At 41.3% G+C, this 13,527-nt stretch overlaps 1 protein-coding gene across 2 annotated transcripts in view; it reads right to left on the bottom strand.

The window, feature by feature from the left end:
* The window catches only part of npr3 (natriuretic peptide receptor 3), a 28,398-nt gene extending 18,730 nt beyond the window's left edge, over positions 1-9,668 (bottom strand). For both annotated transcript variants that reach the window (XM_030060915.1, XM_030060914.1), the window contains exons 1-2: positions 8,648-9,668; positions 98-220 (exon numbers count right to left, since the gene is read on the bottom strand). In XM_030060915.1, the coding sequence (XP_029916775.1) occupies positions 98-220; positions 8,648-9,305 (781 nt within the window). In that variant the 5' untranslated portion in view covers positions 9,306-9,668. The remainder of the gene's footprint in view (positions 1-97; positions 221-8,647) is intronic.
* Between the last annotated feature and the right edge of the window lie 3,859 nt (positions 9,669-13,527).

Consider the following 13,527-nt stretch of genomic DNA (forward strand, 5'->3'; position numbering starts at 1 on the left):
GGCTAGCTATATAGCTATACAGGTTGTATTTTTCTGTTGGACTTTGATAGTTATTTTGCTTTTGACATAGGCGCATATCAAAACAATGCAACTTTACCATAAGAGGAGGAATTGAAGAGTTCAATATTGAAGAAGATGTAATTGCCACTGGTCAGCCTTCGTCTGTGTGCAGCCAGCATGATCTCTCGTATTATGTCTGCTCCCGCACACATGATCACCACTGCAACAAAACGCCAGAAAAGTGGTTATAGTCCTGAGCCAAGATTCATAGTTTGCAGAATTAGAACCTAAAATAAAAACTCTATCTTATTGGAATGTTTGCAAAGAACAATCACATGTAAGAACATGTTCCTGCTGAATAAGATCAGTAGGAAATCATGCCAGAAATTCTGCATGTTTAGTCTTACATCTGCAACATGTATATACTTCACGTTTCTGCTAATCTTCCCAGTGCAAGCAGTTGTATTTTAGAACCATCCCTGCCTTTTATCCAGCCATTGGTTTCCATTCATTCCACTACGATATGAAAATGAACTTTAAGAGACTTCAAAATCTCTTCACACCAGTATTCCAACATCATAATATGTCGTCCACGCAGCACCGCATCAGCACTGTTGTGTTTTGATGGCTTGAAACTGGACGATCTTTCCGCCTCAAAAAACAGTCCCCATGGAAAGGTTTGCTATACACAGCCAATTATCAGTTCTGTGGTTTATGAATGGCGATGACTTTGTTAGCTGCACATGCAGAACAAGGTGGCTGCTGCAGCCAAAAAATTCAAATTTCAAAAATCGAGGGATTTTGATTACATGACGTGAAATCTTTAGTACCCTCGCATGATTTTGAAAATGGTTTGTTACAATGTTAAGTGTGGGAGAATTGTAGTATGTTTGTTGTTGTTGTAAAAGCTCGTACCATGTTTTCAATCACAGCAATGCTACATTACAGAAATTATTCCTTTTACGTGTGATGTTTATTGTAAACTCAATATCTCAGCATTGTAAGCAACCTACTGAATATAGTTCATGCCCCTAAATATCAAGTGTTAAAACTGTCTCACACTGGCCTGATATAAACATTTCCCTCGGTGTGCCAGGGATTAAAAATAAACAAACCAACAAAACATGCAGCCAGATAAACAAGGGGTGCAATTGAACATATCCCCAGTGTCCCTGTTAATAAGGAAGATTCAGAGTCTTGCTGGAACATTCCTCACAACTCTGTCACTTTAACACACCTCCTGAAATATCCCTTGAGTCAGTGGGACAAACTTCACCTCAGTCCTGCTAGCACTATAGCACCCTTTAATTACACTGAGCTCTACACACACTACTGGCCCTGTGTGTACTCTCCAACCCATTCCATGGGGTAGCGCTTGCAGCCAGCAATATTTCAAAAATCCTGGATTTTCCCTCTTGCTAGGGCACTGATGCTTGTTACAAATGAACTCAGGAATGGGGCAGCACATGGGTGTACTTACTTAGAGGCCACAGTGTATTTTATGTGCCCTGGGTTTGCCATAAAATTATAAAGCCAGTGCATATGCAAATAGGGGGCGGTTGAGCCAATTTGTAATGCCATTGCTAATGAAATGAGGATTCATGTTCTACAGCTTAGCAGAGTGATGAATAGAGTAAAGAACGCAGAGTGATGTTGATGACATTTTGGTTGATCTGTGTCACCTAGAAAGAGGTCAAACTTTTGCATAAAATATCAAAAGACCTTCTGGGTGGATGATAACATGATTGTTTAAATTTATTGTAATCAGTAGCCTGCTGCTGGGCTGATTACTGGTGTCGCTGAGCAGATGGAGGCTGAAGCTTTACACATTTGCGGCTATATGGTAAAAGAAAGTCGCTGACCTCAAACTATGCAGGACCTCAAGGCGAGTTCTCTCTAAACACAAAGACTTTATACAGGCTCAGGACTAGAGTGCATGTCTCAAGAGGATTCACATCAGAAATGGACCAATCACATGAGAGGAATTCCATTTCCCCTTTTAAGTGGTTGGCTGCATGTTGTAATTTGGTGCAGTTAATGATTTTTTTTTAAAAAGTTGTGGTGAAATGATTAGGATGTTTTTAATCAGTGAAGTCTGATTAAGTGACAGAAACACAGCCAAGGATGCATGTGAACATGTGCTTGTGAGAGAGTCAACTAAATTCTTTTTTTTTTTTTTTTTAGTAATTTGCGGTCACATTAGAAAAACACACTGCCCTCAAAAATCATTTTGTGATTAGTGTGATAAGTTCAGCATGTCAATATGTGTTATAGGTTAGCGTGGGCCTTCCAGAGAATATCTTATCTCATGCCATACATCTTTGATAACATAATGTAACACCGCATATTAGGGAGGATATTACCTATTAAAGAGCAAAATTAATTCCTCAATAAATCTTTCATTACTTATTCAAGACATGCTGGTCTGGTGCCAGTGAAGCCATGGCGGTGCTCGTATTTGCGTTTTCATTCCATAAACCTGTGCCTCATGATATGCCATGGCCTGTGCAGCACGTTCAAACAGAAAAACAACACCAGACCATGACAATAACACTGACTTTGGAAGTAGGGTATGAATCAAAAAGACGTCAGCATTGCTGGAAACGGTCCCAATGACGTCTTCATTCTTGATAAGGAGATCCGTAACCTTGTATGCCTGAGGCTATAAAAACTCGTAAGCCTGCTGGCAACAGAGGTCCGATTGCTTGCAATTTGATGACTGAACGGTGCAATGAAGATTTAATAGATAAAATGTTAAATACGGTTGCTTCTCCAAAACAAGCCTAGGAAGGCGTGCATTTTGCTCGGAACACTTGGGTTCATGTTGACTCTAGGCTTGGGTTTTCTCATGCACATGGTCTGGGTGATGTAGACTATCTGAAAATACCACAACATACCACAACATACCTCAATGCCGCATAGCAATATTGAAACCTGACAATGAACACATTGTGCAGAATGGGTTGAAACTTAAAAAAAAAAAAAAAAAAAACTGCACATAAACAAAATGACACTCTATGCTCAAGAGCATTAAGGTATTTGTGGGTTTTGTGCCGCAGACGTGGAAGTGACAAAATGATTGACGACAGTTTTCAGTGCAGTCAGATTTGTCCGGATTGCTCAGGCAGGTTGATGGATGATGAATGTTCACTTTTGGCGAAGTGTGGAAATGCAACACTGTCGTAAAAATTTGTTCTCCTTAATTTATGTTTCACAAATGTGTTGTTAGGGGAGTTAAATCACAGAGTTACAAGGGAAAGTAAGGATTAGTCATAATGGTTATTTAGTCGAACACACACATGCACAAATGTGTCATTCTTCCACTTGTCCTTGAATGGCACATTTTTCTTACAGGATCCGTTGAAATATGTGCTGAAGCAAGCAAATACTTTTGTGCCTCTCCGCCCTAAAGTTGCTCAATAATGTTGAAGTGAAACCCCCTACAACCTTTGCTGAAGCCCTTCAAACCTCATAATGAAGCACCTGGCATGCCTGGAATACTAATTCCCATGCCATCCAGTGCACTTTGAGGCTCTGCACCATTTAGCATGCATAATATATGCAAATTTATACAACAACCATTTCTATAATTTATGGAAATGGAATCCAGAATACTTATGAGCACAGGATTGCTGCCATCAAGTTGGTTATCGGTCTTGAAGAGCCATCACAAACACTAGTCCAGCCTTGACATGCACTCATCCCCGTGAAGTGTATTTTCCCAGCCTCAAGCCAACAAAGCATGGTGCTGTCAAGTCAAGAGGACTAGATCGCTCATATTGCCTTCACACACAAAGTGTATGTGCACAATTTCACTGTGAGGCTGTCAAGAGGGATTTTGCACTTTGAGATCTTACTTAACCCTTGAAAGATCATTATGTAAAAGGCATTCAGACCTTCGCTTTCTAAGAATAGTAAAAACAGGTTTGGAGGAGTTTACCTGGAGGCAAGCATTGGATTCCACTCCCAACTTATGGAATTCATGACAGTAATTATACACCATCCATTACGAAGTACCACTTGAAGAGTTTTCGTCTAAAACATTAAATATTACATTATGTTCTATCTAAAGGCACAATATATAGCATTATTTAGTTTGAGTTTAACTGCAAAATGTATTTAAATGTGAGCGTACCTACCAATCAGAGAAACTGCAGTATGGGGTGTACCTCCTGCTTGTCAATCAAGTTTGTGCATGCAATTCAAGAAGGCTATCAATTTGCAAGCTTCCTATACCAGCCAGGGAAGACAAGTTGTTAAAGGGATAGTTTAACCATTCTGAAAATGTGATATTATCTCACTTCCCCCTAGCTTGTATATAGGACTTTGTTATGAAGTGTAATGGTTTCTATTTTGTGTGTTGTTGATGCCAAATTCACACATTAATTTGTTTTTATTTTTTGCACTTATATAACATTTCACGTATAACTGAGGTAACGATATCTTCACTCTCTCTCCTCTGCTGTGCTCTGTTTGTGTGTGTGTGTGTGTGTGTGTGGAGGGGCTGAGCCCTGCCCTAGTTAAAACACAAAGAGAAGAGCAGAGAAACTAACGTGACTATAAACAACAGTAATGAGTAGCCTATCAGTATATGAGTTTTGATAGGGTTAGAGCCAATCAGAGGCAGAGTAGGGTGGGTCTTCGAAGGATGGTGAAGTCATTTTTTAAAATGTTGAGTGGTCAGTTTGGCTTATTTGTTAAGTTTTGGGTTCAGGTTAGGGTTAAGTATAAGCTGGTTATGGCTTACATGAGGGAAAGACTGTAGCTAATAAATGGGAGTCAATTAGGTCATCCCTTCGCCATCTTAGGAAAAAAATGTGGTTCGTACTTGGTAAATTAGCTTATGAGATGAGATGACTAATGTTATTTTGTATCGCCAGTCGTTCCGGACATCTGACCTTGAATAAAAATGAGATGTGGGCCTTTGAGTGGTACGTTTGAGAACCTGCTGTAAAAGGTCAGGGTTAGCATGCAAACTGCATGAGAGGATTTTGCAGATCTTGCAGAGATGCTTGAGATAAAACGTGTGCTTGGTAAGTAGTGAGCATACAATACAATAGATACTGGAGACATGGCTTGTACAGCATGATGAAAGTGAGCTTTTTAAATGGAACCTTTGGTAGTATTTTCCCATTGGAAAATAGTTAAATTACGAATCCGGTTTTTTCCTCTGGCATTAGAGATAGCTGGTGTTTCTGGATTACGAGTTTTTGAAGGCTCGCGAGTAAAACTTTCTTCATCAGCACACAGTGAGCACTTGATACAAAAATTATGCATTATGGGTGAAGTGTGCTTTTAAATCCTATGTTAGGTAAGAAATTAAATATACATAATTTGTTAAATTTTACTTACATTTTTTTTTTCCATTTACTATGTAAAGCATGTTGGGTACATGGAAATTTCTAAACATGTCTTAAGTTTTTACCTTACACCTCACCGTCTTAGTCAGTCGTCCAGAAGTTTGGAGCGGCATAGCGTCAAATATATTTGGTGGATCACAATGAATTTTGGTTAACAACTTTCATGGTGGCAAGAGGATGAACCCTGTCCATTTTGGTGACTCCATAACCTTTCCTGCAGCGCCACCAGTAGGTCAAATTGTTGCAACAACGGTAATTGTAGTGTAGAAGCTGAAATTTTGTGTCAGCGCTCATGCTGACAAGGGGATGAAACCTGGTGATTTGTGTGACTCCATGACCTTCCCTCTAGCGCCACCAGCAGGCCTAATGGGGCATCTGGGTCAGCAATCACTTGAAATGCACTATCTTGTTTCAAGACAGCCCATTTGAATGACTACCCACATCCTGTCACCTAGGGTCTGGAAAAATAAGACAACGACAATGTTCAACATTCTACATGGCTCTAAATCCTCTCCTGATAATGTACCAGGGTTTTAGTGTAGGCTGGATCTCAGCTCTGGACTTGGCTATAAATGGAGTGTCTCGTTTTGCTCGCTCCCTCCCTCTCTATCTGTCTGTTTGTTGTCAGTTTTCAGGCTCCACCGTTTTAAAGTCAAACGAACAATTCCAAGCAGCCAACTCACAAGGCACCTCTCTTGAGTCTGCCGCCCATCGACATGAGAGGATGGCTCCATGCAGGATGTTATGTAAGCCCATCTGTATGATGGGAGGTTGGGGGTGGGGGGTGAGGGGTATCTATCAAGAATTTCCCTTCAATGTGTGTTCAAAACCTAAGACACGAGGCCTGGACTGAGTGGCTTTTGATTATTTTTCAGAATGTGGCTTGAAATGCCTTGGCTCTGCTGGAGACAAAGGACCCAGTTTGTGGAAAGATCTGATATTCCGGGACTGTCTCACAAAGCAAGAGAATTGGGTTAGCAAGCTAACTTTGGGCTTAACCCTGGATCTTTGGCCTTGAGAAGGTGGCTCGGTGGGGTTGGGGATTAATCATCATGGTATAACTTAGTTTGAACACATTACTTGCTCAGGCCATCGCACACAAATGTATAAAAAGCCCATCTTCTTACCAGTCAACTCCTGAAGAAATGCATTGCCTCGCCGACAGAACATTTTAAAATAACCATTCTTGCATTTTTTTTAAATCTTCAAACCCCAAAATGAAGAAGAAACATTAAGAAGTCTGACAATAAAAAGACCTGTAGAGAGAGGCTATTGCTGAGAGAAAGTGATGATAGAATATTGTGTCAATGAAAAATGAGTCCACTACTAGTGGCAATTAAAGGTTGGTTTTGTATTGCATGTATTTTATAAGTTTGTCCATGCATTCATATTCTGTTTCCTTAACCAACAGCTACAAACTGTGCTCTGGGTCTGTCCTCTATGCATGTTCTTAGCCATTTCTTATGAGCCCAAACTTTCCTGGCTGGATTCGAAAATCCTGTATTGATGAACTGGTTTCCGAGAGCAGTTCTCTGGGATTACAATTGTTAGGGTTCTGTGAAGCCAGTTATCACAAAGGTAGCCTGGGTCTGATTATATTAGGCCTCAGGGTGCAACAAAGAGCACAGATGTAGCTGCACATGGCCCCTCCTGAGGACAGGTCCTTTTTTCGGTGACAACAACAGGGAGCAGTAGCTTGCGTCAACATGGAAGGATTGGCACTGGAGTGGTTTAATGTTCGTGGCAGAGGGAGAACATGAGGTGGCACGCAGTCTGTTAAAGGACCACACTAGTAATAATGAATGTTTGGCCCGTTTACTACAATTTCCCCACATTTTACATGTCAACAAACCATTTTGCAAATCATGCAGGGGTGCTAAAGATTTCAGAACCTACAATTTGACATTTTGGTTGAAAACAGCCAACCAAAGTTGTCACCATTCATATACCACAGAGCTGATAATTGGCTGTGGAAAGAAAATGTTCCCCAGGGACTATTTTCTGGCTGAGGGACCATTTCACTCCACCCCAATTTCAGTCATCAAAACACAACAGTGCTGCTGCTTTTAGGAAAACTAATGTGGACGACTTTATCATGGTGATGGAATACTGGAGTGAAGAAAGTTTGAAGTCTCTGAAAAGTTCATTTTCATATCATAGTGGAATGCATGGCTGGATAAAAGGGAGGGAAAGTTCTAAAGTAGGACTGCTTGCTTTGGGAAAGAGATTAGCAGACAAGTGAAGTTTATACGTTATGTAGATAAACATGCAAAATCAGTGGCCAGGCCCTTTAAACATTAGCAATGGGGTTCAGGACATTATTGGCCAAAATAAGTTCTCACCAGGGGAACTCCTGGTCAAGGGAGGGAGGATTTCACTGGACTAACAAAATAAAAAAAAAAAAATCCCTCCGAGGGGGCAGACATTAGGTCAACAGAAACCTGAATTCAGCTGTATGCACAGTGCTGAATATTTAACCTGCCAGGCTGTGAAGAAGACCAGTCGGCTGTTAAGTAACTATGGCAACAGATAAAGCCTCCGCGCTGCACAAAACACGCGTCCGAGTCACGTGAAGGCTAATTAAACCGAGCCGAGCAACACTATTGTAAATGTCAGAGCGTAATGGCTTATTTCAAGTGCGGCAGACATTCTTCAGGCTTTGCACTTGAGCGAATATGCAAACACACGGCTCCGAGGCTTACATGACACGCTGCGGTCGAGTCCAACTCGCACGGATTCCTCACATAGTTGCAAACCTGCAAATCTGCCTAGAACGGATATTCAGCATAGCAGCACACGTTCCTGATGTCAGACAAGTGTTTTGACAGAGGGCAGACAGAATTGGAAAAAAAAGAAAAAAACTGTATTTACCTTTTGGGCTGAACAAGTCATCGAAATATTATCAAAATCGCAATATGCTCAAGTCCAATATATAATAGACTACATATATTAATTTGGATGCTGCACTTTGATATAATGCGATTGGGATAACCCTAACACCATAATACTTGTGGTAATAATTATTACCAAAAGTATTATGGTGGAACGCCCTGGCTTGCAAATTGTATTCTTCAGATGTAAGAAAACATGTTTGTCAGGTACAGACTCCAGCAAAAATCACACCACCATAATATTAACAGCTTTTTCAGTGAAAATGAAAATGCGTGAATCATATCGCAATTGCAGTCTGTAAAATTATCCCATTTTTTTTAATTATTGGTGTTATAAGTATTACTATTGTTGTTGTTAGGTTATTATTATCTTATTTTGCACTAGAGCCCTACTACCTTCAGTGTCGTAGATGTTTTGCAGGATGTCGTCGGTGTCCAGACGGTCCTCTTTGGAATGAATGGCATAAGTGACAATGTTGTAGTCCCCCAGCAGGTGATAGACCCCCTCCAGAGTGAAGAAACAGTTGCGCTCCTCCTTGTCGTCTTCGTACACGAGCAGCGCGCTTTTCCAGGTGAAGTACTGGAACATGGCAGTGAAGGTCTCTGCCATTTTCAGGTAGGAGGGCGCGATGCGGGTCAGGTGGGAATACTCGGTGTTCTTGTGACTGAAGCCGGTGGCCAGCGCACCTGCTGAGATCACCGGAATGTTCCAGTGGGACGCCAGCCTCACCACCGCCGCTGCCGCGTACTCGCACGCCGGACCGAGAATCAAATCCGGCTTCTTCTCGCATGACTTGTCCACCAACGTAAACAGAGCATCATTGCCACAATCGGAGTTTTCATACTGTATTTTGAACTGGAGCCCGGAATACTCCCCTCCGTCTTTTTTTAACCTCTGCTGCGCATAATCTATTGCCGGTGCCACCCTTGGGTATGAAAAAAGGTAGGAATTATTTTTTGGCAAAATCACCAAGACTTCTACGTCCTCGGTTATTGTCCTAACTGGTTTCAAGACCAGCAAAAAGTAGAGGCACAGTGAAATGAAACATGGCATGATGCAAACTTTAGAAGTTCCACTCAATCTCAGTAATCATACAGTGTTGGAGAGATGTTCTTCAAATGTGCCTCTCTCCAAGTTGGCTCCACTTGGTAGTGCACATGTAGCCTAGAGTCGCAAACAGTAAAAGCCCTCCGACGTGTGTGAATAGTCGTGATGTTCAATAATTTTTTGGATTTGTCTTGGAATAAGCAAAATTGGTCAATGTGTGTGTTTTTATTCTGCACTGAGAGTTCCGTAGAAGCCTCCCCGAGCCTGATCAAAATCTCTGTCTTATCTCTACAGTTTATCCTTCTTTCCCCCGGTGATTATTCCAGTTGGAGTAGGGGAACAGCTCAGCCAGCCACCACACACGCTGGCTCCGGCCTGGAGTTTTGAAGCATCTTTTCATCAGTATTCCTGCGTCATCTCAGCGCTGCCCACCTCCTTCTTAAAGGAGCACAGGCCTCTGAAGCGCCCGGGACTGGGAGAGCTTCACACACAATGTAGAAAAGTTAGTGCAGTTCATGTATCTGGCAGATTAAAGCCCATTTTGTATGCCTGTAACACCATATTGAAAATGAAATGGCATTTTATGCAGTAAAATGTGCCAGTTTTGCAAACAGCTAACATGCACTGCACATAGGCCACTATGCATTATTATTAAAACTCAGAGTTATGCATGATAAATCAATCTGGTACAACTTAAGTGAAGATGTGCTGAAAACAAGCTCAGATTTCTGCATTGTTATATTCAATAAAGTCCTTTGTTGTGGTTTGTTTGTTTCCAGTTTATTACTTTTTATTCCAAAAGTCAATAGACAACATATAGTAAAAGAGGGTGTAAATGCATTTGGGATGGGAGAACCATTAACCACCCAAAGCTCAGGTTCAGTCAGTTGGATCTACATGGTCCTGTTGGGACAAAAATGTTCTTTTAGTTCATCTAATCCATTGTCATAGTTTTGTAGTGCTGCACCAGCTCTATCCATAGACAGTAGGTCTAAAAAGTTTTCCATCCACTTCCATTTGTTAATCCTAACAAGTACACCACTACAGATTTTGGTGTACCGAGTATAACATAACATATCAATAACATCAGGACAGAATATTTTTACACCATAGCACAAGGATGCCCGCTGTACTTTCCTTTTCTTTTCCCAAAGTTTGTCTAGGTCATAATGTGCTTATCTTGGCTTGTTGGTGCACATTCCATTTTTGTATTATTCACATCATTTATTTTGGTATTTCATTCCATCTCTGGATGTGAATGCAAATCTATGTACATTCATAATGCACATGTGATGACCTTAGTGAATAGATGTTGTTTTATGCAGTGTCAACACAATATTTCAGTCACCTGATTTTGCAATGTAATGTCTCCTCCACAATAAAAGCAAATAAGAAAAAAAAGATAAATACAATAAGAATTTGGTCACCAGAAAAGGAAGCCCATTTTACCACAACCATGCCAACACAGGTCGGAGTGTGAATGATCCAGTTTTCTGAGTCTTTGTGGTGTGATGTAGTCGCGATGTAAGATTTTGATTTGCAGGACTCTCCGTCTGACACAGTTGGAAATGCCATGTCATATTTTCCAATATTATGTTCCATAATGAAGTCCTTTTGACTTTGCACTATATGTGTCAGCGTGTGTGGTGAAACTGAATTTCTGGATGTCTTTGTGGAGCAGTTCAACCAGGACAGCCGTTCTTGTTGTTCCTGGCTGAACTGATTCTGACAGGTTGTAGACACCTCCCCCAGTTTTGATTGGCAACCCCAAATCGGTCACCCTCGTCTCCCTCTTGTAGCTTGGAGGATGCAACAATTCTGGTTTGACTGTTTTGTGGGATAGCGCCCAGAGGACCTTTCCCATCTAGCACCATCTGGCAGAAGCACACAAAACACAGCTCGTGTGGAACATTTCTATAAGCCGTCCTTATTACTTGAAAGGTTAAATCTAACTGACTGGTTGGATTGTAGTGTCAGATTTATATTGAGAAATAATATAAACAACACAAACTCTAGCTGACATCCAGTGGATAACACACTGAGAAATGCTGAAATAACAGCCCTGCATTTATCATGGCTCATTAAGACATGTGGCAAATGACTCAGACAAGTCTCCCGCATGAGAAAATTTTAATTTGCTGGCAAGTGGAGGGTCATTTATTGACATACCAGCCAGTGTTCTCCACAGCTCCTATTACATTTAAAACCCTTAAATAATTTTATGGAAAAAGTGGCTTTTATGTAATGTAGGGCACAATTATCTTTATCTGAACTGTTTAGACTGTCCAAAATTACTGCAATGAGTACAATTTCACAATTAAGGTCATTTACCTGAAGCCCGTACTCATAACCTTGCTGTCTAATTTTACGTCTCTTAGCCGTGGGTGTAGCTTAGTCCCTCTGGGAGCTCATTTAGTCACAGATGTCTGATCATTTCGACAGAATTTTCCAAGGCATGAAACTGTACTATGCTCATTACCTGCAAAGGTCTAGTTGGGTCTTGTCTGTTGGAGTAGCACTGTCGCTTGTGCGTGTTTTATAACCCTAACAGATGGCAGGTTATTTATTTATTTATTTATTTTAATCTGATAAAGCTGCTGGGTTTATGACCACTGCTCTTTCAAATGTAGTCGGGTGCTTTGTGTAATTGTGGCCATCCATCAGGCACATTGAATTATGTGCATTAATCCTCCAAGATTCTGATTTGGAGCAGCAACTGTGTACAGCAGATATGAAAATCCCCAATGGTATATATTTCTAATGCAATGAAGAAATGCTGCAAATGTGTCTGCGCTATGAGTTTTCCACCATTTCATGCCACTGATCAAGGAAGGGAAACTGCAGTGGGCTTGTTTTGCCTGTGTTGTCATGTGAACTGGCAACTGAACATGCCAACATCTTCCCACAGCAATCTGGTAGGAGAGCGATACTGCGGGATATGTTGGTCAGTAAGAGACAAGGTTTAAAGCACTGGCAGATAATCACGCGCGCGAGCTCCCAGTGGCCTGCTGAAGAATTCCTGATGTGGAAACTGGGGTTGATGAGCGACATTAGAGTGAAATACTCTGGTGAACCTGTCAGATTCCCCAAATTCCCATGTGATTTTTGGGTGCTCTCAAAAGTCCTGGTCTGAGATATTTAGGCTCTGATAGAGTGGGAGTCTCAGTTTGAGTTTGAGGCCATATTATATCAAATTGCACAGCTCAGCAGGGTACAGGACAGTGGTGGGCCATCTGAATGTAAATCCACAAGTCTTCAGTTCTGGCACAATGTCTAGCAATGGATCTGTGAGCTGTCCATGTCCATCAATTCTAAATGAAAAAACACAAAATTTTCTCTCTCCAGTTGATTTTATTACATGGACAATGAGCCAAGTACTCAGTTTTGTCCATGCATTGTTTATGGAGCTATAGTATGCTTGCTATGAAGTGCAGCAACCAGAAGTACAAAAACAATTGCAAAAACGGGTGGACCACATAAGGTCAGTAGGGTTAAGTGTGTCCTAAGGGACTAATTGGAAGTCTTAGCTCCACAGGACACATGAGAGAGACTGTCACTTATAGGGTGTGTGACATTCCCTTAGATCATTGTGTGTAAGTGCTGCTTTAGAGCAGATTTCAGAAATATTTAGGATACCACACCTTGTGGATGGCTGCAGCTGCTTAATTTAACACTATGGCTATAGAGTGACATTATTCTATGTGACTCTTTATGTTTGTCAGTAAATGAAATCAAAACACAATGAGTTGTGCTTTTCAAGTCTTATGCACTGAATGAGCGGGAGGTGAAGGGTAAAGAGGCCGAGACATGAGTCATTGTTTGATGAATGGTGACAGTAAAGGGAGATGAAAATGCAAAAACACTGAGCTCCTTTCCCATCTCAGCTCAGCAGCATGAGTAATGCCTACGGGGACTGGAACCACCCAGATTAATGCCAAATGGCTTGTATTGTGTCTGTGGGTTTGGTAACCATGTCCAGCCAAAACACAAGAGCAGCGTGATAGATTGACATAGATCATGTCTGGGGTGACAGCACTGCACGGAGTCTGCTCATGACTCAAGTTAACGAACCACCGAATTTTAAGGATGTAGTGACACCTGGTGGTCATTGTCTGTCCATGCTTTCTACTGATGCAACTTGGAGGGTATACAGAGTATTGTCTCTGAACACAGTGCTGTTCAAAGTGGGGTCTGAGGACCTCCAGTGATCATTGACGAGTGTCAAGGA

This window comes from Myripristis murdjan, chromosome 9 (genome assembly GCF_902150065.1).
Source record: "Myripristis murdjan chromosome 9, fMyrMur1.1, whole genome shotgun sequence".
In the NCBI taxonomy this organism is placed as follows: Eukaryota; Metazoa; Chordata; class Actinopteri; order Holocentriformes; family Holocentridae; genus Myripristis; species Myripristis murdjan.